At 39.8% G+C, this 22,451-nt stretch overlaps 1 protein-coding gene across 2 annotated transcripts in view; it reads right to left on the bottom strand.

The window, feature by feature from the left end:
* slx4ip (SLX4 interacting protein) overlaps nt 1-22,451 on the bottom strand; it is a 41,814-nt gene that overhangs the window by 1,662 nt on the left and 17,701 nt on the right. For both annotated transcript variants that reach the window (XM_061838039.1, XM_061838041.1), the window contains 3 exons: nt 13,362-13,439; nt 12,287-12,375; nt 45-151 (listed from right to left, as the gene is read on the bottom strand). In XM_061838039.1, coding sequence (XP_061694023.1) covers nt 45-151; nt 12,287-12,375; nt 13,362-13,439 — 274 coding nt within the window. The remainder of the gene's footprint in view (nt 1-44; nt 152-12,286; nt 12,376-13,361; nt 13,440-22,451) is intronic.

Here is a 22,451-nt window from a genome sequence, read left to right as displayed (position 1 = left end):
TCTGACTGGAGGGGTCGGAAAGTTCTGAATTAGATCATACTTACATCTTTTGAAGCACAGTTTTCTTTATTTTTGTGGTGCAGTTGAAAGACTCTTGGATTTCTCCCTCTCTGGAAAAATATTCTGATCTGATTTGTTCGCATAGCTCTGTCTAGAGAGGACAAACATAATCCGTGTAAACAAAAAATATTATCCCTGGCATCCTGAGAAAAGTTTTGGCTCCACTGCAGACAGCTGTCATCTTCTGGCAGTGTCAGGCAACATTTAACAGAATGCATTTAAAAAAAATAATAATTATCTGAATGCAATTAGATCTGGTTAAACCCAAAATGCTGTTTTGTGAAGGAGTATATTTCTGAGGAACCTCGATAAAACGGACCCAGATATAACGGATCTCGGATTAAATGGACCGTGAGGACTGAACAATGCATCTAAAAATAGTTTCCATTTGTCACTTGAACTGCCACCAACAATGTCTGTTTGTTCCAGAATTGTCTGCAGTTGTGTATTGGTGTTGTGGCGCAGTGCAACCAGAGAATGGCACTGACGTATTTTCGGGATTTATGTATAAAAAGATAAATTCAATTCAAAAAGACATGCCTCCAGTATCTACATGCCGGACATGTCAAATGTGGGGTATTGTGTGGTGGCCTTGTGATGATGGTTTTATTTATTGTGCATATAGCGAATGAGAGCGGCATGACTGAGCCATACAAAACATGTCTTTGGAGTCTGGAACATACCGTTTTTGGTATTTTTTTTTTGGTCAAGCCATTCGCCGTTGGCAATAGTTTTGAACTAGAAAGCACACTAATTGCTTGTAGTTCATGAAAGGGACTCATCTACATTGAGTATTGTACGTCAACAATGTCACCATGACTAAGCACACGAGTGTGGTAAATTTGGATAAAATGTGAGACTTTCAAACATTTTAAAGCTTTTTAGTGGATAAAGGCTTCAAAAAAAAAGTAATATAATGTAACAGACAATCGGCAATATTGGATGCACCTATTAGTCCGTTCTATCGAGGTTCCACTGTACTTACTCGAATGTGAAACACCTACATTTCAAATACCGTATGTAGTTTGACATATTGCAGCCACAGACTCAATGTTAGAGGAAACTGTGATCAAGTCTCACAGCAATGTTAAATGGTTACGTCTTTGATAAAGTAATAACTGGTGAGATAATTAGTTTCCATCCATCCATTTTCCTAGCTGCTTATTCTCACAAGGGTCGCGGGAATGCTGGAGCCTATCCCAGCTGTCTACAGGCAGGAGGCAGGGTACACCCTGAACTCGTTGCCAGCCAATCATAGGGCACATGGAGACAAACAGCCGCACTCACAATCACACCGAGGGGAAATTTAGAGTTTCCAATTCATGCATGTTTTGGGATGTTGGAGAAAACCGGAATGCCCAGAGAAAACCCACGCAGACATGCCATATAAAACATGATTAATTAAATAATAATGACTATGTACTTAATTGTAGAGGATAAATGAAAAATATAACTGATAAAGGGCAACTAGGGTGTGACAATTACTGAAAATAAACTACAAAAATGAAATAGTTGAACTTATATTTAAATTGTATTCTGTATTTGGTGAAGGGGTATATTATAGCTGGAAATGACAAGTGGCATAACAAAGTTGCTTACATTTTGAAAAAGAGCTCCCTGTCCAACATTTTCCACAAAGGCACCTTCAATGTTAAACTTTATACTTGATTAGAATGCTCTTCATACAGAAAGCAAAATTAAAACTTTCAACAAAGGACTGAAATAGCACAAATCCACATTTGTAGATGTACTATTCAGTGACAATCCAATTACATGTTGACATAATTCTCTGTCCTCAAACCAAATAACATACTATGGTTAAAACATTGTTTTTCAGATTATTGTTTTTCTATAAAGCGGTTAGTAAACTGTTGAATCCAATATGAGGAAAGCCAATGTGGTGAGCTCTGCCTTTGGCAACAGTCTCCAAACAGATCAGTGGATCTACATGGAATTATTTGTGACAGTTACATTTATTGAAGAAAGGAATAAGTGCATAAGCAAAGTGGAGCATGGAGGCTTTACCCGAAAGAAACTTAAACTGCACTCATGTGTTTGTTATGCAGTGCACTGGGTGTTGAGGAGGCCGTGGCCAAGAGTAGGAAAGGCAATGGGGGTAGGTACAGACACCAACAAACAAAAGGACAAGATAACACTGAATGAAAGGGAAAAGTGAGATTAAGAAGGGGCTGAGAAGAAGAAACTCATAAAACAGAGGTACTCCCTCTGTCTAAACAAGATCTCCATCATGCCTACAAACACAATGCTCACACGGGAAGTGTTCTACAGATAGCCTTTTGTCTGCAGTGTAGTGTGGCGTGCAGGCAGAAGCTCGGTCTTTTACACTTGTTGTGTTACTTGTATATACAGGGGTATGACAGCCCTTGGATTGTGCACAAAGATCCAACTACAAACACATGCCCACGTAACTAACACACCAACAACAATTCTGAGCAAGCTGTGGATGCAGTGAATTGCATTACTATGAATAAACACCGTTTGAAAATAAACTTGAAAGAAAAACCAACAAGAAGCCGATGGGAGGTTCTCAGAGAACTTTTTGATGCCTGTTTCTGTCGGCCCAACTTCAAACGAGTGAAAGAAAGGAAGCAGAGAGGGAGAATGATGTTGGGTGGATATAGAGAGAAAGATAGACAGAAAGTGGGAAAGAGAAGAGGGATAGCTGATGGTTCATCACGGATTTCTAAGGAACTGGACTTAGTAGCAACCGGATAAGTATAAGAAAATAATGTAAGGTCTCAATAAGTGGAGAGCACACTTTGGAAAGTGAGATGTGTTTGTCTATACATTATTCTAAAATGATGTTTTGGCGCTAGACATTCAACTTGTTAATATGGGTTTCTACAATACCTTACAAATGTCAATTCAATTGCTTTTACTGAGGATCTTCAACACCACCGAGGCTTGTTAATTCAAAGGAAAAGTAACTGAAGTTGTTATGCCTTTGATAAAGATATTACAAAGCAGGAAAATAACTAACCTGTCAAATACACAAACACACACAAACGCACACGCACATGCACACAAAGATTCAAACATATTGAAATGTTTTAATCCCTCATAAAATTGAGGTTTTGAAATTAAATGATTGCTTTCGTTCAAATGCCAAATTGCGGAATCATCATGGCAAGTAAATAAACAGAAAGCTTAAATTGGTACAAAGAATAATTAAAAAAAAAAAACATTCACAGCTGGAGCAGAAATGATCTCCTGCAGAGAAATGAGTCCACGAACTCCATCCCTCATCGTTCTGAAGAAGAATGCCTTGTTTGTCTAAGCTCACCACATCTCCCCGGTGGAGAAAAAAAAAACATGCACGGGCATGGACTTTTGAGAAAATTGAAGACAGTTCTTATCCCTTTAACAATGAGGTTTGTGGATACACTCATTTTGTGAGGATTTACGTTAACCAAACAGTATGTGCTCACGTTGCGCAAGACAACCAAAGTAATCAACTATATGACATGAAATGGGACGGAACCACGTGTCACCTAACCCTGCACTTGGCGCAGGTGGAGAAGATCACATGCTCCAGTCCCTTGGGAAAGTTACAGGCCTGACTGTTGTGAGACAGGAACAACTGAGGCGTGCTGAGGTGGCGAGTAAACACAGAGGCCCATCCAGAGTGCAGAAGAAATTTGTGTATGTGGGGGGGGGGGGGGGGGGGGTAAGAAACACATCTGCTCTGCCTTTGATCCAAACTGCAGCCCAGCACGCCACTCACCTCCACTGCCCACTCTGCGTCAGACTAGAAAACAACGGCCACAATCCTAAACACTTGCTCTTCCTTCCCAGGCTGCCCTACCCACTGCTGGTGCTGACACACCATAGGAGCAACAGGACTGGAGTGTAGAAAGGTCAAAGGAAACTCTATTACTAACGTCTGTGCCTTGAGAGTCCCAATAGTTGCACTTTTCAAGTGCTTTTAGATAGACTTTACACCAATCTTATCATCTTGATCGGTATTGACCGATAATTAGAATTTGATGCTGATCGGATTTATGCCATAATTTGTAGATTCGATCAATAACGTCATTGATGGACTCCACAAAAAACTTTTACTCCAGGTTGCCCTCTAGCACAGCATATCTGAATCCACAAGCTGGCTTATTTTAAGCCATGTCACATGTCTTTTGATGTAATAATGTAAATATCTGACAGCCATAAAAGTTATAAAAAATAAAAAAAAAAACATCCCAGCAGTGTGGGACAGGCAAACACATAATGCCCGGGCTCAGATGACAAGACAAATTTGGTCTTTCACGATTGCGCAGTGTCAGACTACTGCAATAAAAACTTGTATTCCAATACACCCCATCCAGTCTTTTATGATCGCTAAATTATCTCGTCAACTCAAATGTGATCAGTGGAACAAAACAACAATGGAATGCGTTGTGTGTCATAACAAAAAAGAGCAAAATGGGGAAAAATACACGCTGGTGGTCCCCGGTCACGTTAAACTTTAATTCTAGACTGGGTTGAGGAATGTTCAAGAACGTACTTACAATAGGATATGATAGGATAGGATAAGCAGATAACAATAGGATAGGATAGCAATAGGATAGGATAAGCAGACAACAAAACGTAATGCACCAAGCTAGTGCTAGCACTAAGAGTTGTACCGGTGTTCTGTCGACTCAGGCCCTAAAGTTTTGGTGTTTGTGAAGTAATTTAATTACAATAATGTAACTTACAGTGAAGAAAATAACTATTTGAACACCCTGCTATATTGCAAGTTCTCCCACTTAGAAATCATGGAGGGGTCTGAAATTTTCATCGTAGGTGCATGTCCACTGTGCTAGAGATAATCTAAAAAGAAACATCCAGAAATAATGTACGATTTTTTAAACAATTTATTTGTGTGATACAACTGCAAATATGTATTTGAACAGCTGTCTATCAGCTAGAATTCTGACCCTCAAAGACCTGTTAGTCCGCCTTTAAAAGTCCACCTCCACTCCATGTATTATCCAGAATCAGATGCACCTGTGTGAGGTCGTTGGCTGCATAAAGACACCTGTCCACCCCATTCAATCAGTAAGATTCAAACTTGTAACATGCCCAAGATCAAAGAGCTATCAAAAGACACCAGAGACAAAATTGTACAACTCCACACGGCTGGAGAACTTGCCAAGCAGCTTGGTGAAATAAATAATAAATAAATAAAAATGACAAACGAAATACATATATAAAAAAAGAATTAAAACCACATATAGAGCAAGGAATATGATCAAAAAGTGGATATATTCTAAAAAGCATGAGAAAAAGGGAGAGTTATCAACCTGGATTTTAAAACATTCACATTTGGGGCTGACCTCACCCCTATTTGGACCTCTGTTGGCAACTTATTCCATTTGTGTGTAGCATAATAGCTAAATGCTGCTTCACCATGTTTGCTTTGGACTCTGCGCTCCACTATTTGACCTGAGTCAGTCCATCTCAGAGCTCTACTGGGTTTGTATTCTGTAAGCATTTCTTTCATGTACTCAGGACATAAATCATTTAGTGATTTATAGACCAGTAGCAGAACTTTAAAATCTATTCTAAAGCTGACTGGAACCCAGTGCAAGGACCTTAGGATTGGCGTTATATGCTCTGACTGCTTTTTACACTTGTCACATTGCTCTGGCTGGAACTGCATTATGGTGGAGCGTAACCAACTTTGAAAAGTAAAAGTGCATGCAAATTTAAAAAAAATACTGTAATACAACGAAAACAAGATGGAACGGTGTGTCAGCTGGTAAAGCGTTGGCCTCACAGTTCTGAGGTCCCAGGTTCAATCCCGGTCCCGCCTGTGTGGAGTTTTTATGTTCTCCCCGTGCCTGTGTGGGTTTCCTCTGGGCACTCCGGTTTCCTCCCACATCCCAAAAACATGCAACATTAATTGGACACTCTAAATTGCCTTTAGGTGTGATTGTGAGTGCGGCTCTTTTTCTCGATGTGCCTTGCGATTGGCTGGCAACCAGTTCAGGGTGTCCCCTGCCTGCTTCCTGCCCATTGACAGCTGGGATAGGCTCCAGCACTCCCCGCGACCCCCATGAGGATATGCGGCAAAGAAAATGGATGGACGGACATCGATAACACTAGACAGCCACATGAGGACTGAAACCAGAAACAATTTAGTTCCCAAATAATTGGCCGATAAAGTTAAAAGTACATTAATGTAATAAATATATGGGATATCCTTTATAATCCCATAATGGGGAAACCTGCATAATTTCAGCAGCAATGTTGGAAATAGGAAACACAAAAATATCATGCAACAGAAGATATTTGGCTGCAATTGCATCAGCCATTACAATATTGATGTAAAAGACTATATTGATTTTAGACAGTAGAACAAACAAGCCATACATCACCTCTAATTGTCCATGAATTGTTTTCAACAAACATTTCACCAAACGGAAAAGATACATGAGAAAAGCTTGTGACATAAACAATTGTTTTGACAACCATATTGAAAGTTAGTTAAGTGCAAGATCCACCACAAAACTCTCCAATTCCACTTTATGTACTGTATCAGCCCACGAACCACATCCTGAGGTGGGGAATACCATCGAGAGCAATGCCTCCTTGAACTGAATAATTTGATGCACACTGAACTTTTCACTGATGACTGTGCTCCACTAAAAATATTACAATCGGCGCTTTCATTGAAGGCCAAACTCCAGAGAGGACAGAGACATTTCAAAGGGAAACAACAGGAAAAAATCTCACAGAAAACAGCAGGCTGTTCGTGGAATGTAATAGGAGAGATGTCTGTCCTTGATGTGAGTGCCAAGGTGAGGAGCTACACCAGTAATTCTCAGAATACACTGGGGAGTTTGAGATCAAATGAGCACTGGCCAAAGGATTGCTATTCGTAATATGAATGGACAAGAAAGAACTTGAGGGGCTTAAAATGTTGGCAAGAGTACAACCATGCTGCATGCACGCCAACGGGAAAATACTGCAACTAAACCACATGATATCTCACTTCAGCCAATTTAATTTGCCAAATTCTTCTTTTAAAACCAACGACGGTATGTATTGTAAATTCAAAACACAGACGACTTTCATGAGTACCATGTATCCTGTATCCTGCTCTGGATCATTATCATTTCATGGGGTGAATGGACAATTCGCTGTTACTGTGTATATTATGAAATGACTTATGCATGTACATGTACACAGTTGGGATAAATTCATGGTACCCTTGTGTTAATTAAATGAAAAATCCTCAATAGTCAAATAACTTGACTGACAAAAGTAGTAAAAATAAATGTTCTTTCTTAATTTTTGCATCTGTAAACATAGTTTATGTGATTTACCAGAAAGTTCCAGTTTTGTCTAATTTGTCAACATGACATTCTCCCAGATGTTTTGTGGTACGTCAACAGGCATTTTGTCAAATTCCAATCTCAGTAGTTTTAAGTTATTTTTGTGTCCATTGTAAGGTTTTCATTTTTCTTTTTTGACTGACTGATCGTGAATTTCTGGAATCTGTACAAATCTCAAACAATCTGAAACAAAATGTGCTGCCAAAATTGATTTCTGCCACAGATTATTGGTCCTGATTCTGATTCTCGAGTGTCTAACAGGATGAAGGCCCAAATAAGCAAAAAAAAAAAAAAAAAAGCATCCAAGAACACTAAGAATATGATGAGCTGTAATATAAGGCTAATTCCATCTCTAACCGTGAAGGCCACTGAAAATGCATGTATGAGAAGAAGAAGAAGGAGAAGAATCATCTTTATTGTCATGAACGACGTGCATGCACAAGAAACTTGCTCTTTGATTTTACCCATCACAGTGAACGTACACATTTGCTAGTTGAACACACTGGGGTATCAGTGTCTTGCTCAGGAAACCAAAGGCAAAATACATGCCTCTATTTTCTTTTCCCGCTTATCCTCACAAGGGTCGCGGGAGTGCTGGAGCCTATCCTAGCTGTCAACGGGCAGGAGGAGGTGTGCACCCTGAACTGGTTGCCAGCCAATTGCAGGGCAGACAGAGTCAAACAGCTGCACTCAAAATCACACCTATGGGCAATTTAGAGTGTCCAATTAATGTTGCATGTTTTTGGGATGTGGGAGGAAACCTGAGTGCCTGGAGAAAACCCACACAGGCATGGGGTGAACATGCAAACTCCACACAGGGAGGGCCGGGAATCGAACTCGTGACCTCATAACTGTGAGGCCAATGGTTTCCAGCTGGTTCACTGTGCCACCCAGACAAAATACAGTCCCGTAAAAATTATTTGCCCCCTCCTGATTTCATTTTTTTTGTTTTTGTTTTCATATCTATAACACACAAAAACTTGAAATCATCAATTTTAAGGAAATATGAAATTCAGTTTTCAAATGACAATTCAATTTAGGAAGGCACAAAAAAAAAAAAAAAGCCAAACCTTTCTGGCCCCCTATGAAAAACTTATTTTCCCCTGAACTTAAAGGGAATGGAAGGACCGCAATGCACCTTTTTGCTAATATTATATAGTTTTTATGCTGAATACGAATCTTAAATCCGTTATGAACAAAACATTTTTATTTTTCGATTATCTGCAACAAATGATCGCACATTGCTGTATTTGCCGGAAAAGGACGGAAACGTGACGGTGAAAGCCGATCAGGGGCGTGATGTACGATGTTGTGACAACAACATGGATCCCTTAGGAATACGCTGTAAGAACGCTGATGAATTTTTCGATAAGTCGAGCGATGAACATTATTCTGAAGCGTTACAGGAAGACGGTGAAGAATACGAGCTTTATGAAGGTGCTACAGGTTATCAATTTGAGCCTGTTCGAATTATTATTCAGACAAAGTAGCTGGCGATGAAGAAGCAGACACAGCCGTCAGACCCATCGTGGAGAATATGCCTCATGTTGGAAATATTGACTGGTAAGCGTTTGTGAAGTTCTTGTTTGGTTTAGTTAGTCATAAACTGATAAATAGTAAGGGCTCCGATATCTTGAATGTATATATGAAGTTTTCGGTGTTGTTTTGAAATTATGCAAACGCTGTGTATTTAGTGATTTGGTACGCGACGACCGCAACTACTTTGCATGTAAAATGCTTATTATTATTAGAGAAAACACACGGAAGTCGATAACGTAGTCTAAGTTGGTATATTTTCATAAGTAATAATATAATAATAACATAATGCTGCTTTCTTGCGGCTTCTTAGTTGCGATTTCCGAAATGGGGACTGTGTGGAGAGGGTCCACTCCTTCAAATTTCTGAGAGTCTACATTATGGACAAACTCACTTGGACTGTAAATACCACTGCAGTGGTGAAAAAGGCCCAGCAGCGACTCCACTTCCTGTGAGTGCTCAGGAAGAACAACCATTTTTACAACAGATGTGACAGACTGCACACCTTCCAAAAAGCTCAACTTTTGACACTTCAGTTCTAAGAATGTTTCTCCAAAAGTTTTGAGAATCATCAAACTGAATTTTATGGCAAATGTGAGACAAACCTTTGTATTTTTTGCTGACAGCAGGGGTTTTCACATGGGAACTCTCCCATGAATGCCATTTTGGTCAGTGTCTTTCTTATGGTAGAGTCATGAACAATGATTTTAAGTGAGGCCAGTGGAGCCTCCAGGTCTTTAGATCTTGTTCAAGGTTCTTTTGTGACCTCCTTTATGAGTCGTCGTCGCATTCTTAGTGTAAGTTTAGTTTATTTGTGGATAATGGCTCCAAGAGTGGTTCCCTGAATCCCCAAAGCCTTGGAAATGGATTTGTAACCACTTTTTTCATAATTTCTTCTTGAATTTCCTTGGATCGTGGCATGATGCATCGGGTCTTAAGAGCTTGTATCGTACTTCACATTATGTGGAAGAGTCTATTTCAGTAATTTCTTGATTTAGCAAGTGTGGTGTTAATTAGGTTTGGGTGTGGCTTGTGAAATTGAAGTTACCTTTCCCAAATTTGTGGTTAGTTACAGTGACTTTGTGATTTAACGAAGGATGGAAATTATTTTTTCACGGCACTGTACCTATCAACCAGTGATGATTTCTCATGTGATGGAAATCCTTTGATTAATGACCGCCTCAGCAGGCTGTGTAAAACAATATTAAGACATTGGTACAATAGTTTGTGGACAATTTCAAGTTATTTCTGCACTCATTATTGGTTTTTCATTGATTTTATTTTCCTCTTTTTGACTTGGACACCATAATCAAATGTGCTAGATCTGAAATTATGGAGCTTGGTTACTGCATAGATCTTTGCCTTACAGCATTGCGGTGGTGCCCTTGAGCAAGGTGCCAAACCCTTGTTTGAGGTACAGTATGAAAGTCTGCTCACTGTTTTCCCTTGTGTATGCATGTGTGTCTTGGGAGTGCCTATACAGGGTTCATACTCAGTCTGACCCAAAAAATGTAAGGGCTTTTTAGGGGCATTCTGAGGGGCCGACATAAAAAATTTAGGGCCGACACGAAAAATTTAGGGCCATCGTGGGAAATCAAGAGTAACGAAAAAAGACTCACCCAATGGTGCCATCAATCGTTCTTTGTTCATCAAATGTTCTAGTACCTCAGTACCTGTGACAGTGATCACCTGTCGCCCCTTGTGGTAGTTCTCATTGATATGACCATTGTCAATGTCTTCACATAACAGTCTAAAGAAAAACAGATTCTCACTACAATTGCAACTATATACACAAATGTCTTCTACTGATGTCTGTCTCAGCACCCCGACTCCTGCTCCTTGAGCCTACCCAGTGCCTCCTCTATTTGTTGCTGCAGAGATGCCAAAGTGGCTCTCCTGTCCTTTGCTCTGCCTCTGAGTGCATTGGCCTCGGTGATAAACCTGTTTCCTCTTTCCTTCTGCCTCCTCACACAGCCTGTCAGCCTTCTCAATAAGCGTTGATATGTCAGTCTCTATTCTGGCTTTTTTGGCTTTGAGGCAGTAGAGATGAAAAGTGTGCAGCGATGCCAAATGTAGCCAGGTACGAAGTCTTCCTTTCCCCACAGTGGTAGTTTTTAGCAATGTCACTGTCTGGAAACATGACTGCAAACACTTTTGAATTATTTCCACAAGATTTGTAACTGTAATGGCTGCAGATCACTTTTAAAGTCCACACGATCTCTGCCTTTAACGAGTCCCTCTTCGTGTATTGAACTACGTTCATAAAGCCTGACTTCCGGCTGGTTGAAGTTGATGACTGGACAACTGTAGGTGCCCATTCACTGCTAGTACCACTGCCTGAAGTTGATGCTTCACTATCTTGATATTTTAGAAACAGATTCATACCAACGGAAGATGAGAGACTTCGCCAAATCAGCGTGTCTCCTGTTTTTCCGGTGCGACTCCAGCGCTTTGACGCCCATCTTTTCAAGCTGGTAACTCTGCTTGCACAGATGGCAGTAAAACGTGCCGATCTTTTGGATCTCAACAAACCCAGCTCCCGAACTCCTTACTTTCAACCCAAGCATATTGAAAAATGCACTTCTCCATGATACAAGTTGGATCGATGAAAGAACTACGCTACGTCGTAACGAAGACGAAGTGAAATGCCTACTCACGGACACAAACAATGGAATATCGACAAGATGGCTACAAGTTGTCAACACGGTGACTTCCGTTCAAATTTGCCGGCTGTTTTGGATGCCAGACGGATCCCTATTTTTTTTTAAATAAAAGATAATTTTTTTAGGGAGAATTTTGGCGGTAGAGGTCCTCCCTTTGATTTTTTTAAATTTAAGGCCTTTTTAGGGGCTTGATCAGTTTTCGCGGATTTTTAAGGACTTTCAGGAGCCCCTAAATGCACCTTCAAAATTTTAGGGGTTTTTAGGGACTTTTAGGGCTGCGTGCGAACCCTGGTATATGATGGCAAAATAAAGTAAAAAGACCGAAATGATATTTCCTCTTTTTCATGCATAACAAACCCACACTTTTGCGGTTTCCTGCAACTACTTTCCAAGCAGGGTGCAAACTCCTCAATCTTCATGTACCTCCTTGGCAGAATTGTTTTCAATTTGCTCCATCCACACTTTTTTCTGTGCAGTATTGTTAAGGTTTTGAATCAAAAAGAAGATGGGCACAAGTGATTGCCAGGAGGGACTTTTTTCGACATTGTGACTCCAATTATCTGTCAAATTTACCCCCCGTCTAGACTACCATATATAAAATGACAGCGCTGTTTGGCAACAAGAGTTTTTCTGCAGTATCTTCTGCCAGGCGCCTGAAAGAGAAAATATAGTATAAACAACACTCACTGTGGTTGAGAGTGGTTTTGTATATTGCATTGTGGAATCCTCTGGACGGCTTACACACACAACGTAGCGCTCAGGAAACACACACAACTCTGCAGGCAAAAAAAGTAGGAACACAAATCACAATAGTAAATATTGTGGTCCAAGCTTTAATGATGATTCAATGTCAGACAGAAGGAATTGTGGTGGTGGGGACAAATCCAAACTGGTTACTTTCCCTCAGAATAAATAGAAAATGACAGTTTATGGCTAGAGGTGCAAAGTTTTATGAGGATGAAATCTTTCAAGTGTTACGTTCCATCACTTTAAACTAAATTGTATTGCACCAACAACAATAGATTTGTTGTTTTTAGTTTGAAATAATTTTCATGTCCATTCATTTTGGATGAAGTTATTTGAGACTAAAATTCATCTACAGTAAATTCTGGTTGTTTTAGGCAAGTGACGTGGAGTTTATAGGGTGTCAAAATATTTTTTATGTACAAATATCTACAAAAACATTACTTGTCTTTTGGTATATAATGACAATAAGTGGCTAAACAGACCTGTATAACGTCTGGAAAAAATGTTAAATAACATGACAACAGTGTATAGTACATCATTGTGGGCCTAATTAGACAAACTATGACCCCAGAAGACTGACTAATTTGATGTGTAACAGACCTACTAAGAAAGTCTTCATCTCGGTCTGAAGTGGGTCAGTCTTTACATCCCCTCCCCAAGGGATCAGATATTAACTTTACTGACAGGAAGAGAGAGCTGTGTTGGTCCCGTGAAAAGGTGGTTAAAGGTCACAGAGACTACATGGGCCGTAAAGCTACATTTCCACTGCACTCAAATAATTTCTCGCACTCCCACTCACAGTGGCCTCTCACGGGAACCACTTAACTGATGGTTCCCAACAATACCCGAACAGGTAGAGACAATACATAAACATAAGTTGGGGGGGGGGGGAAGAGATTTCAACATGTAGAGCCCAAATGACTTGGTTTTTGTCTGCGAAATTTCACTGATCATTACTCATTGAAATGTCCATTCTGATTCTGTGGAACTTGATTTAAAAACATAGGTTACATACCAACATGGTGCTGCTTGACAACACATCGAAGGTTGGTGTAGCGCTTCAGAAAATTGGCAACTATGTTGAAATGTTTGCCTAAAAGGGACAAAAAATAATTGCATTGAATACAATGGGTCAAGTTAACATAACAGAGATGATTTTTTACATTGGATACCCTGAATGTGTGCTGTCAGAGTTTTTCTTTTCCAGGAACACAAATGCAATATTTGCTAAATTCAATACCACAGGATGAAACTGCTTCTGGTAGTGTAGAAATTATTTTGGAGGTACACTGGACAACATAAAGATGATTGAAAATCAATGCATGGAATGAATTTCACAACTCCTACTTCCAGATTATTCATACATACGTGCTTTAATAGTATTATTATACCCCAGCAATATCCACCCCCTGCCAAGAACATTCTCTAATAATTACTAAAATCTTATGTTGTCATATAAACTGACCTAATTGTTAAGGAGTTGGATTTGAAACCCTTTCCAGGGCCTCAGCTCTATTTCTCATGGAATGTTCCTCATGACATGCAAGATGCGCTGGCTAGAAATAGAGGCTTGTTGCCTAATCTGGTTGGAATTTGTTGACTAAAAGCAAGGGTCCTGCAAACATGCTATATAGTCGTTCTTTGTAAACGAGTCACCAGTTCTGGATAGCTAAATAAGACAGCTCATCTGACGAAAAAGCTCGAGTACCCAAGTAAATTAAGTTATTTAAGCTTCTGTGTTCCTGGTTCTGCTCATATACTGGGTTTTGGCCAGTAATCAAAATTTAATTTTGATTTTCATTTTGGCTTCAAATTCTGAAAAATACATTATAATCAAAGAAAAATGATTAAACGCACCCTGTGTTGTAGCATGTGTTGCATGTTCTGCTGCCCTCCATGAGTTTCAAGTTTTTTTTAATGATAAGCCAGTTGGGATTTACTGCAAAGCTAAATGCACAATGAAAAGACTTACTCATCTTGAACATTTGAAAAAAACACATTCTTTGTTAGCTTATGCAATAAGTCAATGGAAAACCATTTTGACTGGCTAACTAACATTACATCACGGAAGGGATTTACTTTCAAATAACGAACATTTACATAAACTCTGCAGTAACACATAAACATGTTCTTTCTCATCTGTGAAAAATCAGTTCAATAAAGTTTTATTGCGACTTTTCTCAACTTTTTCTAAGCTTACAGTAAATTGCAACTCCATGCAAGTATCGCACTACCACTTGCACTGCCCCCAAGAGGCCAAGGCACATACAACAGGAACAGCAGATAGAGCCATGTCCTTGCATAAAGACATGCTTCCCCCCGACAGTCTGACATGAAATCGAACAAAATTCTTCCTCTTTTGGGTTAATTAGTATGATTAACATTATTTTTATTTTCGCAATGGCAGAATACTGAGAGGATTTTCTTTTAAACAAATATATAGTGACTTGTGAAAGTATTCGTCACCCTTGAACTTTTCAACCTTTCGCCACATTTCGGGCTTCAAACAGAGATAAATTATTTTTGTTTGTCAAGATTCAACAAGTGGGACACAATCATGAAGTGGAATTAAATTTATTCAATATTTTATACTTTTATTAACAAATAAAAAAAATGGGGCTTGCAATATTATTCGGCCCCTTTAACTTCAGTGCAGTAAACTCACTCCAGAAGTTCAGTGAGGATCTCTGAATGATCCAATGTTGACTGATGATGAAAAATAGAATCCACCTGTGTGTAATCAAGTCTCCATATAAATGCACCTGCTCTGTGATAGTCTCAGGGTTCTGATTAAAGTGCAGATAGCATCATGAAGACCAAGGAACACACCAGGCAGGTCCGAGATACTGTTGTAGAGAAGTTTAAAGCCCAAGTGTCATGCCTATAAACACTTCAATGTCTATACGAAAAAAAAAAATATTAGCGGAGATCGCGTCATCCATGTGCAAAGTTGCTGAGGTGTCATTCGACATCGAAGTGGTTGCCATATTGGCTGCATTTACTGCCCGTGACGTGTGGCCCCTACTATGGGACACGCCCCTTCAGACACGGAAGGTCTTTTCGAAGAAGAGAACATCTCACAATCAAGTGAAGTGTCCGGAGCAATATTAGCCTATTGTTTTGAGCCATATTTAGATGATATGTGGATCACGTTTAACTAACAACAGACTTCCAGACAGTATGTATGAGACAGCCCTGCCGAAGCCGTGCTCGTCCGCGAGGCACGGCTTTGGCAGCGGACCACGGGACACGGAAGCTTGGCCGAAGCTGTGATCGGTAGAAACGGTGCAGACGGGCACATCGACACATTTAGCACCTCTGACTTACGGACGCGGATCTTTTCTTACGTTCTGAAAGGATTACGCCCCCCCCCCCCAACTATTGTGTTTTTTCTTTCTTTCAAAGTAGTTCTATACACACAGCTACCTGTCATTTGGAACCCACAAAGGTCTCGTCCTTTGCACCCGTGCAATCCATTTTTCACAAAGAACTGAGTCTCTTGAAAACTTATGAAGGGTAAATCCATCCTCCCGAGTGTTCGAGCAATATCCAGCAATGCATTTTGGCTAACACAAATGAACAACAAGCTACCTTCCAGCAGGTACAACTAGTATAAACATACAAGAACGCTTGAGTGTGTGACTGTCCTTAACGTCACTTCCTGCTTCTTCTCGAAAACAAATCCCTCGAGAGGATTTTTATGACGGGAGTTACAAAAAGCCATATACATCAAAATCGTGTTTTGTGGTGAAAAAAGAGATGGGTCCATACCAGCTGCAGTTTTTTAATTAATAGCATACTAAAAATCATCCATTTCATGACAGTGGCACTTTAAAACCGGATTTGGATGCAAAAAGATATCCCAAGCTTTAACATCTCAAGGAGCACTGTGCAAACAATCTTATTGAAATGGAATGAGTATCAGACCACTGCAAATCTACCAAGACCCAGCCATCCCTCAAACAAGGAGAAGACTGATCAGAGATGCAGCAAAGAGGGCCATGATTGCCATGGATGAACTGCAGAGATCTACAGCTGAGGTGGGGGTGTCTGTCCATAAGACAACAATCAGTCGTGCACTGCACAAATCTGGCCTTTCCAGAAGGATGGGATATCCAAAAAATGCTTCGTGTAAAGTTTGCCACAAACCACCTGGGAGAAACACCAAACATGTGGAAGAAGGTGCTGTGGTCAGGTGAAACCAAAATCGAACTTTTTGGCCACAATGCAAAACAATATGTTTGGTGTAAAAGCAACACAGCTCATCACCCTGAACTCACCATCCCCACTGTCAAACATGGTGGTGGCAGCCTCATGGTTAAAATTGGGGGGGAAGATGAATGGAGCCAAATACAGAACCATTCTGGAAACCTATTGGAGTCTGCAAAAAAACAGACTGGGACGGAGATTTATCTTCCAACAGAACAATGATCCAAAACAAAGCCAAATCTACGGTGGAATGGTTCACAAATAAACGTATCCAGTTATTAGAATGGCCAAGTCAAAGTCCAGACCTGAATCCAATCAAAAATCTGTGGGCAGAGCTGAAGACTGCTGTTCACAAACGCTCTCCATCCAACCTCACTGAGCTCGAGCTGTTTTGCAAGGAAGAATAGACAAGAATTTCAGTCTCTTGATGTGCAAAACTGATCAAGACATACTTCAAGTGGCTTGCAGCTGTATTGCAGCAAAAGGTGGCGCTACAAAGTATTAATGCAAAGGGGCCAAATAATATTGCACGCCCCACTTTTACGGTTTTTATTTGTTAAAAAAAAGTTTAAAATATCCAATAAATTTCATTCCACTTCACGTTTGTGTCCAACTTGTTGATTCTTGACAAAAAAAAATATTTTATATCATTATGTTTGAAGCCTGAAATGTGGCAAAAGGTTGAAAAGTTCAAGGGGGCGGAATACTTTCACAAGGCACTGTAGGCATGCCATATTTTTAGCCATGGTTGTATGTGTTTTTATTTTAATTTTTTAATTTCCATTTTTTTCATATATTATTATTTCAGTTGTTACAAATCTACTTTCTGGTTGTTTTATTAAGTTATATTTGAAGGGTTTTAAAGTTTTGGTAGAAAAGTTTAGGCTTTACAGTAGTTGTGAAATCAATGCATAATCATTTTTTAATTGTGATTTCAATATCAATTAAAATAATCATTAGCATTAATTTTTCCATAATAACTCAGCCCTGTTGTATAGTACTAATTGAAAATATGAATAAGCAAACAAAATACTATAGGACGGCAAGGTGGCACAACTGGTTAGACCTCAGAGTTCTGTGGACCGGGGTTCAAATAACAGCCCCAACTGTGCGGAGTTTGCATGTACTCTCGATACCTGCATAAGTTTTCACCACATACTCCGGTTTCCTCCCACATCCCAAAAATGTCCATTACAGCAATTGGACACTCTAAATTGCCCGTAGGTGTGGTTGTGAGTGCAACTGTTTTCTGTCTCCATGCGCCCTGCAAATGGCTGGCAACCAGTTCAGGGTGTACCCCGCCTCCTGCCCGTCAAAAGCTGGGAAAGGCTCCAGCAATTCCGCGACCCTCGTGAGGATGAGCTGCTAAGAAAATGGATGGATGTGTATAGTATGTATAGTATAGCATTTAAAGGATTCCGACTTCACGCTCAATAACTTTTGGATGTTGTAATCAAGATAGTTGTCTCAGTCTCGGAAAACTAAAGCGTGATGTTTTCTTTCCTCTCAACCATATAATTCATTAGATACAAGCCTTTACTATTAGTTAAAAAAAATAAGTGAATTACTCCCCAAAAATTTCCGGTGTTAATGAACCTGTTTAACAAACAGCAGACGGGTCAAAAAGGCATGAAGATGCATGTTTGAAAATGTTCCCGTGAGTTATCTGATCTCAACTGCTGCACAAAAACCTCTAATTATCATCATCACAAAAAACAAGAAAGAAAGAAAGATGGAATGAAAAGGCCATCCTGTGATTCTTTGTATAATAGTGTGAAATTACACAGATAGCATGGCACACAAAAGTGCCACAGGTGTACAATTAAAGGAAAACTCTCCCCAAAATAATATGAATGGGAGCCCACATTAAAAGTTAGTAGATAAGGATTCAGTGTTTCTTTTAATGCCAGTTATCCACAGATTTCCCCAAGAAACATCTTTAAATTGGAAAAGTATTAATGAAATTCCTCTCTTGCTCAGACGTTCCAATGACCCCGGCTGGAAAACTGACGGCCAATCAGCGTTTGCCACGCCTGCAGTGCTTGATGTTCTGACCCCTATTGCTCGTGGATATATTTTACCGAGCAGAGAACATCCACTATCCGGGATCTTGTGGCCGATTTTTGTGAAAAATAATTACAAAAAACAAAAACAAAAAAAATAGGATAATGTACAATGTTCAATCCTGTGCGTTTGAGCCAGAATACACTCAACCGGAACTTGACGTGTTAGAGAGGGGGCGTGTCACTGACAACGAACAATAATCCCATTATATGGACCATGGAGATTTGTTTGATGCCTTTCTGAAGAATGGGTTCAAATGTAGAGAATGTACACCAGGGGTGGCGAGACGTTTTTACCCCAAGATCTGCTTTTCAAGCAGCCAGCCTTTCACGATCACCGGCGGTATAACAGCTAGTCGATGCTCTGTGCTATTACTACTCCCGCCATTGAGCAGACAAAACAAAAGTAACAAAGTATAATGTTCAAGCGTTTGAGCCAGAATACACACAGGCAGAACTTGACGTGTTGGAGAGGGGCCGTGACGCTTATGGAGGGCATAACATGGACCATGGAGATGTTCCTGACAGGCTCGTTTTGAAAGATTGCTGTTCGTGTTCTCTTTGTGACCTATTACTAACTGTGGCGGAATGCCAGTGTTGTCGTGAGTTTAAAAAGGTTGAACAAAAAATGGAGCACACGGGAATGAACTTGGATCACGATCAACTTGTCTGCATAACATAGATACTAGACAATAGATACAAAGTTGTTTCTTTCGACGATTTACTTATGATCCATGACAGCTTGATGAAAGGACCACTTGTACATTCAGTGGAAAATTGGTGAGTACACATTTTTAATGGTCTTGAAATCTTATGTGAATGCTATGTGAACTATATGAATGCTATGGGCTATGTCCAAAGTTTATCAAAAATCTGATCTTACTTTGAGTATTGTGTAGGACAATCTAATACTTTATATATATATCTGGAATAAAAAATGCAAAAAAAAAAAATAATAATAAAAAAAAAAGGAAAGTCATTACACGTATATATCCATCCATCCTTTGGGAGTCGCTGAGCCGCACGAGGGTCATGGGAGTGCTGGAGCCTATCCCAGCTGACAACGGGCAGGAGGAAGGTTACACACACATGCAGACACGAGGAGAACATGCAAACTCCACACACGGAGATCGGGATTGAACCCGGGTCCTCATAACTGTGAGGCCAACGCTTTAGAGCTGGTCCACCGTGCCGTCTCATAAAGCGTGTTGTTGCTTATACAGTACTGGTATGAGAGGCTATCGCTAAGCGGCTAATAACCAGCAATGGTTAGATGCGTGAAAATTTCCCCAGTTGATGAATGAGCCTCAACTGTGACAGCCACAGCTTTATCCTGTCAGGTTGACCCCATGGGAGGTTAAAGAAGGAGATATTTGGGTGCATTTTCTCAATTTTGTTGCACAACACGCCGCCAACTTGGGTTAGCTAGACCGAATGGTCTGTAATGCTAAGCACCGGCATCGTCAGGGGCGGGGTCAAAGGATGTTTGTTCCGGGTTTGGCTATTAAAGCTGGCACATATCCAGATTTTGCTTGGATTTAAAAAATGTTCTTTATTTTCATTTTCTTTTTCAGTTAATGTCCAAAATATATGTATTAATAATATTACTTCACATTGGAGGGTTTATTGTATGTATGAATTTTGGGGAGAGTCTTCCTTTAAGTCCACTGTCTGGTAATAAATGACAATGTTTGTTTTTTCTTTTTATTCATGAGTATGGGGCAGAACTCAGAGAAGCCATTTAAAAATGTCATTGATGAATAAACATTGCCACTTAAATTGTGCATGTTTCCTTATCTACTGATCCTACATTTTTCTCACCGAACTGAATTTTGAAATGATGATTTCCAAAAAAAAATTTGAAGAGGATGGGATTTAATGAAAGAACAGATTGATTTTAAAATCTGCATATACCATTTTAAAGACAAGAATAATTTCCACCAGTATTCTTTTGTTTTCCCCCAAGCGACAGTTTAGAACACATCAAGTTACCCTTACTGGAATGTTTCTGATCCCTTCAAAGTTTTGGGTGCAACTTACGCCTAGAGCCAAATTCGAATTGGACAGTTCTGTCAAGAGTTATAAACATAGAATTCAGTATTAGCCCACAGAGACAGAATATTTCTTTGCTAAATTAAGATGAAATTTTGAAACCATTTTGAAGACATGGCAGGGAAAATAAGTGCCATACTTATGAGAAATTATGACAGTCAGAAAGCACTTAAACTGAAAAATGGATGTGAAACCAATTTTTTAAATGACAAATCGTCTATTAATCAGGGTGATATGGAAAACAAAACAAAACAAAAGTTTATTACATGACTAAGCTGTGCTTTATTCTTTCTGTCTTGAATTCATTATCCATCTCCAGAATCTGTCCATTTTCCATACAGCATATGCTCACTAGACTCTATGCCAGCTATCTTTGGACGAGAGGCAATGTACACCCTGAACTGGTCGCCAGACATATAAACAACCGTTTGCACTCATAATCACACTTAAGGGCAATTCTGAGTCTTCAATTAACCTACGTTGGATGTAGGATATGGGAGAAAACCCATGCAGGTAAGGGGAGAACATGCAAACTCTACACAAGAGAGGCTAGATTTGAACCAGAGTTCTCAGAACTATGAGGCAGATGTGCTAACCAGTCCCTCACCATGCCACCCATTCATTCATTAATTTTCATACTAGGGTTTTTCACTAGGGTTGCGTGCGTGCTGGAGTCTATCCCAATTATCTCTAGGTGAGATGAACAAGTCACCAGCTAATTGCGGGGGGCATGTCGATTTAATGGATATCTGAAATAAGACTGGCGCTGTGGGCCAAATGGCTAATATGCATGTAAATTACACATATGCTTGTGCGCTAGCTCGCTGAACTCTTGAAAACGACAGGGCTTTGTTCAAACCCCATTTGAAGAAGCTAAACTGAGATAAGCTTTAAAACATTCCAAGCTTCTTTTTTTTAATATTTACAGTAATTTTGTGTATTTTAGCCCTCAAAAACTGTACTGTATCTTCATACAGTACGATAGATCACTAGATGAATAATCGTGTTTATTAATCAATCAATCAAAATCATTGTGACTATTCCCTTTTTTTTAATATATATTTATTTTCCCCACCCCTAATATGCACAAGTGGTTAATCCTCATGAGAATATGTTATTTTTTACAAATTATTGACTGAAGTGTGGCTGGAGAATGGGCAACTGGTTAGCACATCAGTCTCGCAGTTCTGAGAACTGGGTTTCAAATCCAGGCCCCGCATGTGTGGAGTTTGCATGTTCTCCTCATGCCTCTGTGGGTTTTCTCTGGGCGACCAGTTTCCTCTCACATCCCAAAAACATCCAGTTTAGGCCAATTGAAGACTCAGAATTTCCCCGTGAATGTGAGTGCCATTTTTTTTTTTTTAATATACCCTGCAATTGGCTAGCGACCAGTTCATGGTGTTCCCTGCCTCTTGCCCGAATATAGCTGGGATAGGCTCCAGCACGCATGCCACCCTAGTGAGGATGAGCAGAACAGAAGACGAATGAATGACTGCAGTGTTGAAATTGGCTTACTCTCGCTGACGCCAATTATGTTAATTTTAGAGGAACGAGGATTTCATCCAATGACAGCAACATGGTGATCCTGACGAAGATCAAACAAAAAACCTTTATGCTTTGCTTTGAGAGCAAAGAAGCAGATGCATATTGGATATTCTGAATGTTGTCTCAAGTAAAATGCATATTTGTACTTCTGTGCAGTTTTCCCTGCACATAAAGGCAATTGGAATGGTCGTGAAGCAAATTTCCTTGCATATTCCTGTCTATGTTTTCCAAAAGTT

Source organism: Syngnathoides biaculeatus, chromosome 12, assembly GCF_019802595.1.
Source record: "Syngnathoides biaculeatus isolate LvHL_M chromosome 12, ASM1980259v1, whole genome shotgun sequence".
Classification (NCBI taxonomy): domain Eukaryota; kingdom Metazoa; phylum Chordata; class Actinopteri; order Syngnathiformes; family Syngnathidae; genus Syngnathoides; species Syngnathoides biaculeatus.
The sequence above is the reverse complement of the archived record's forward strand: the minus strand, read 5'-3'. Positions and strand labels throughout refer to the sequence as shown.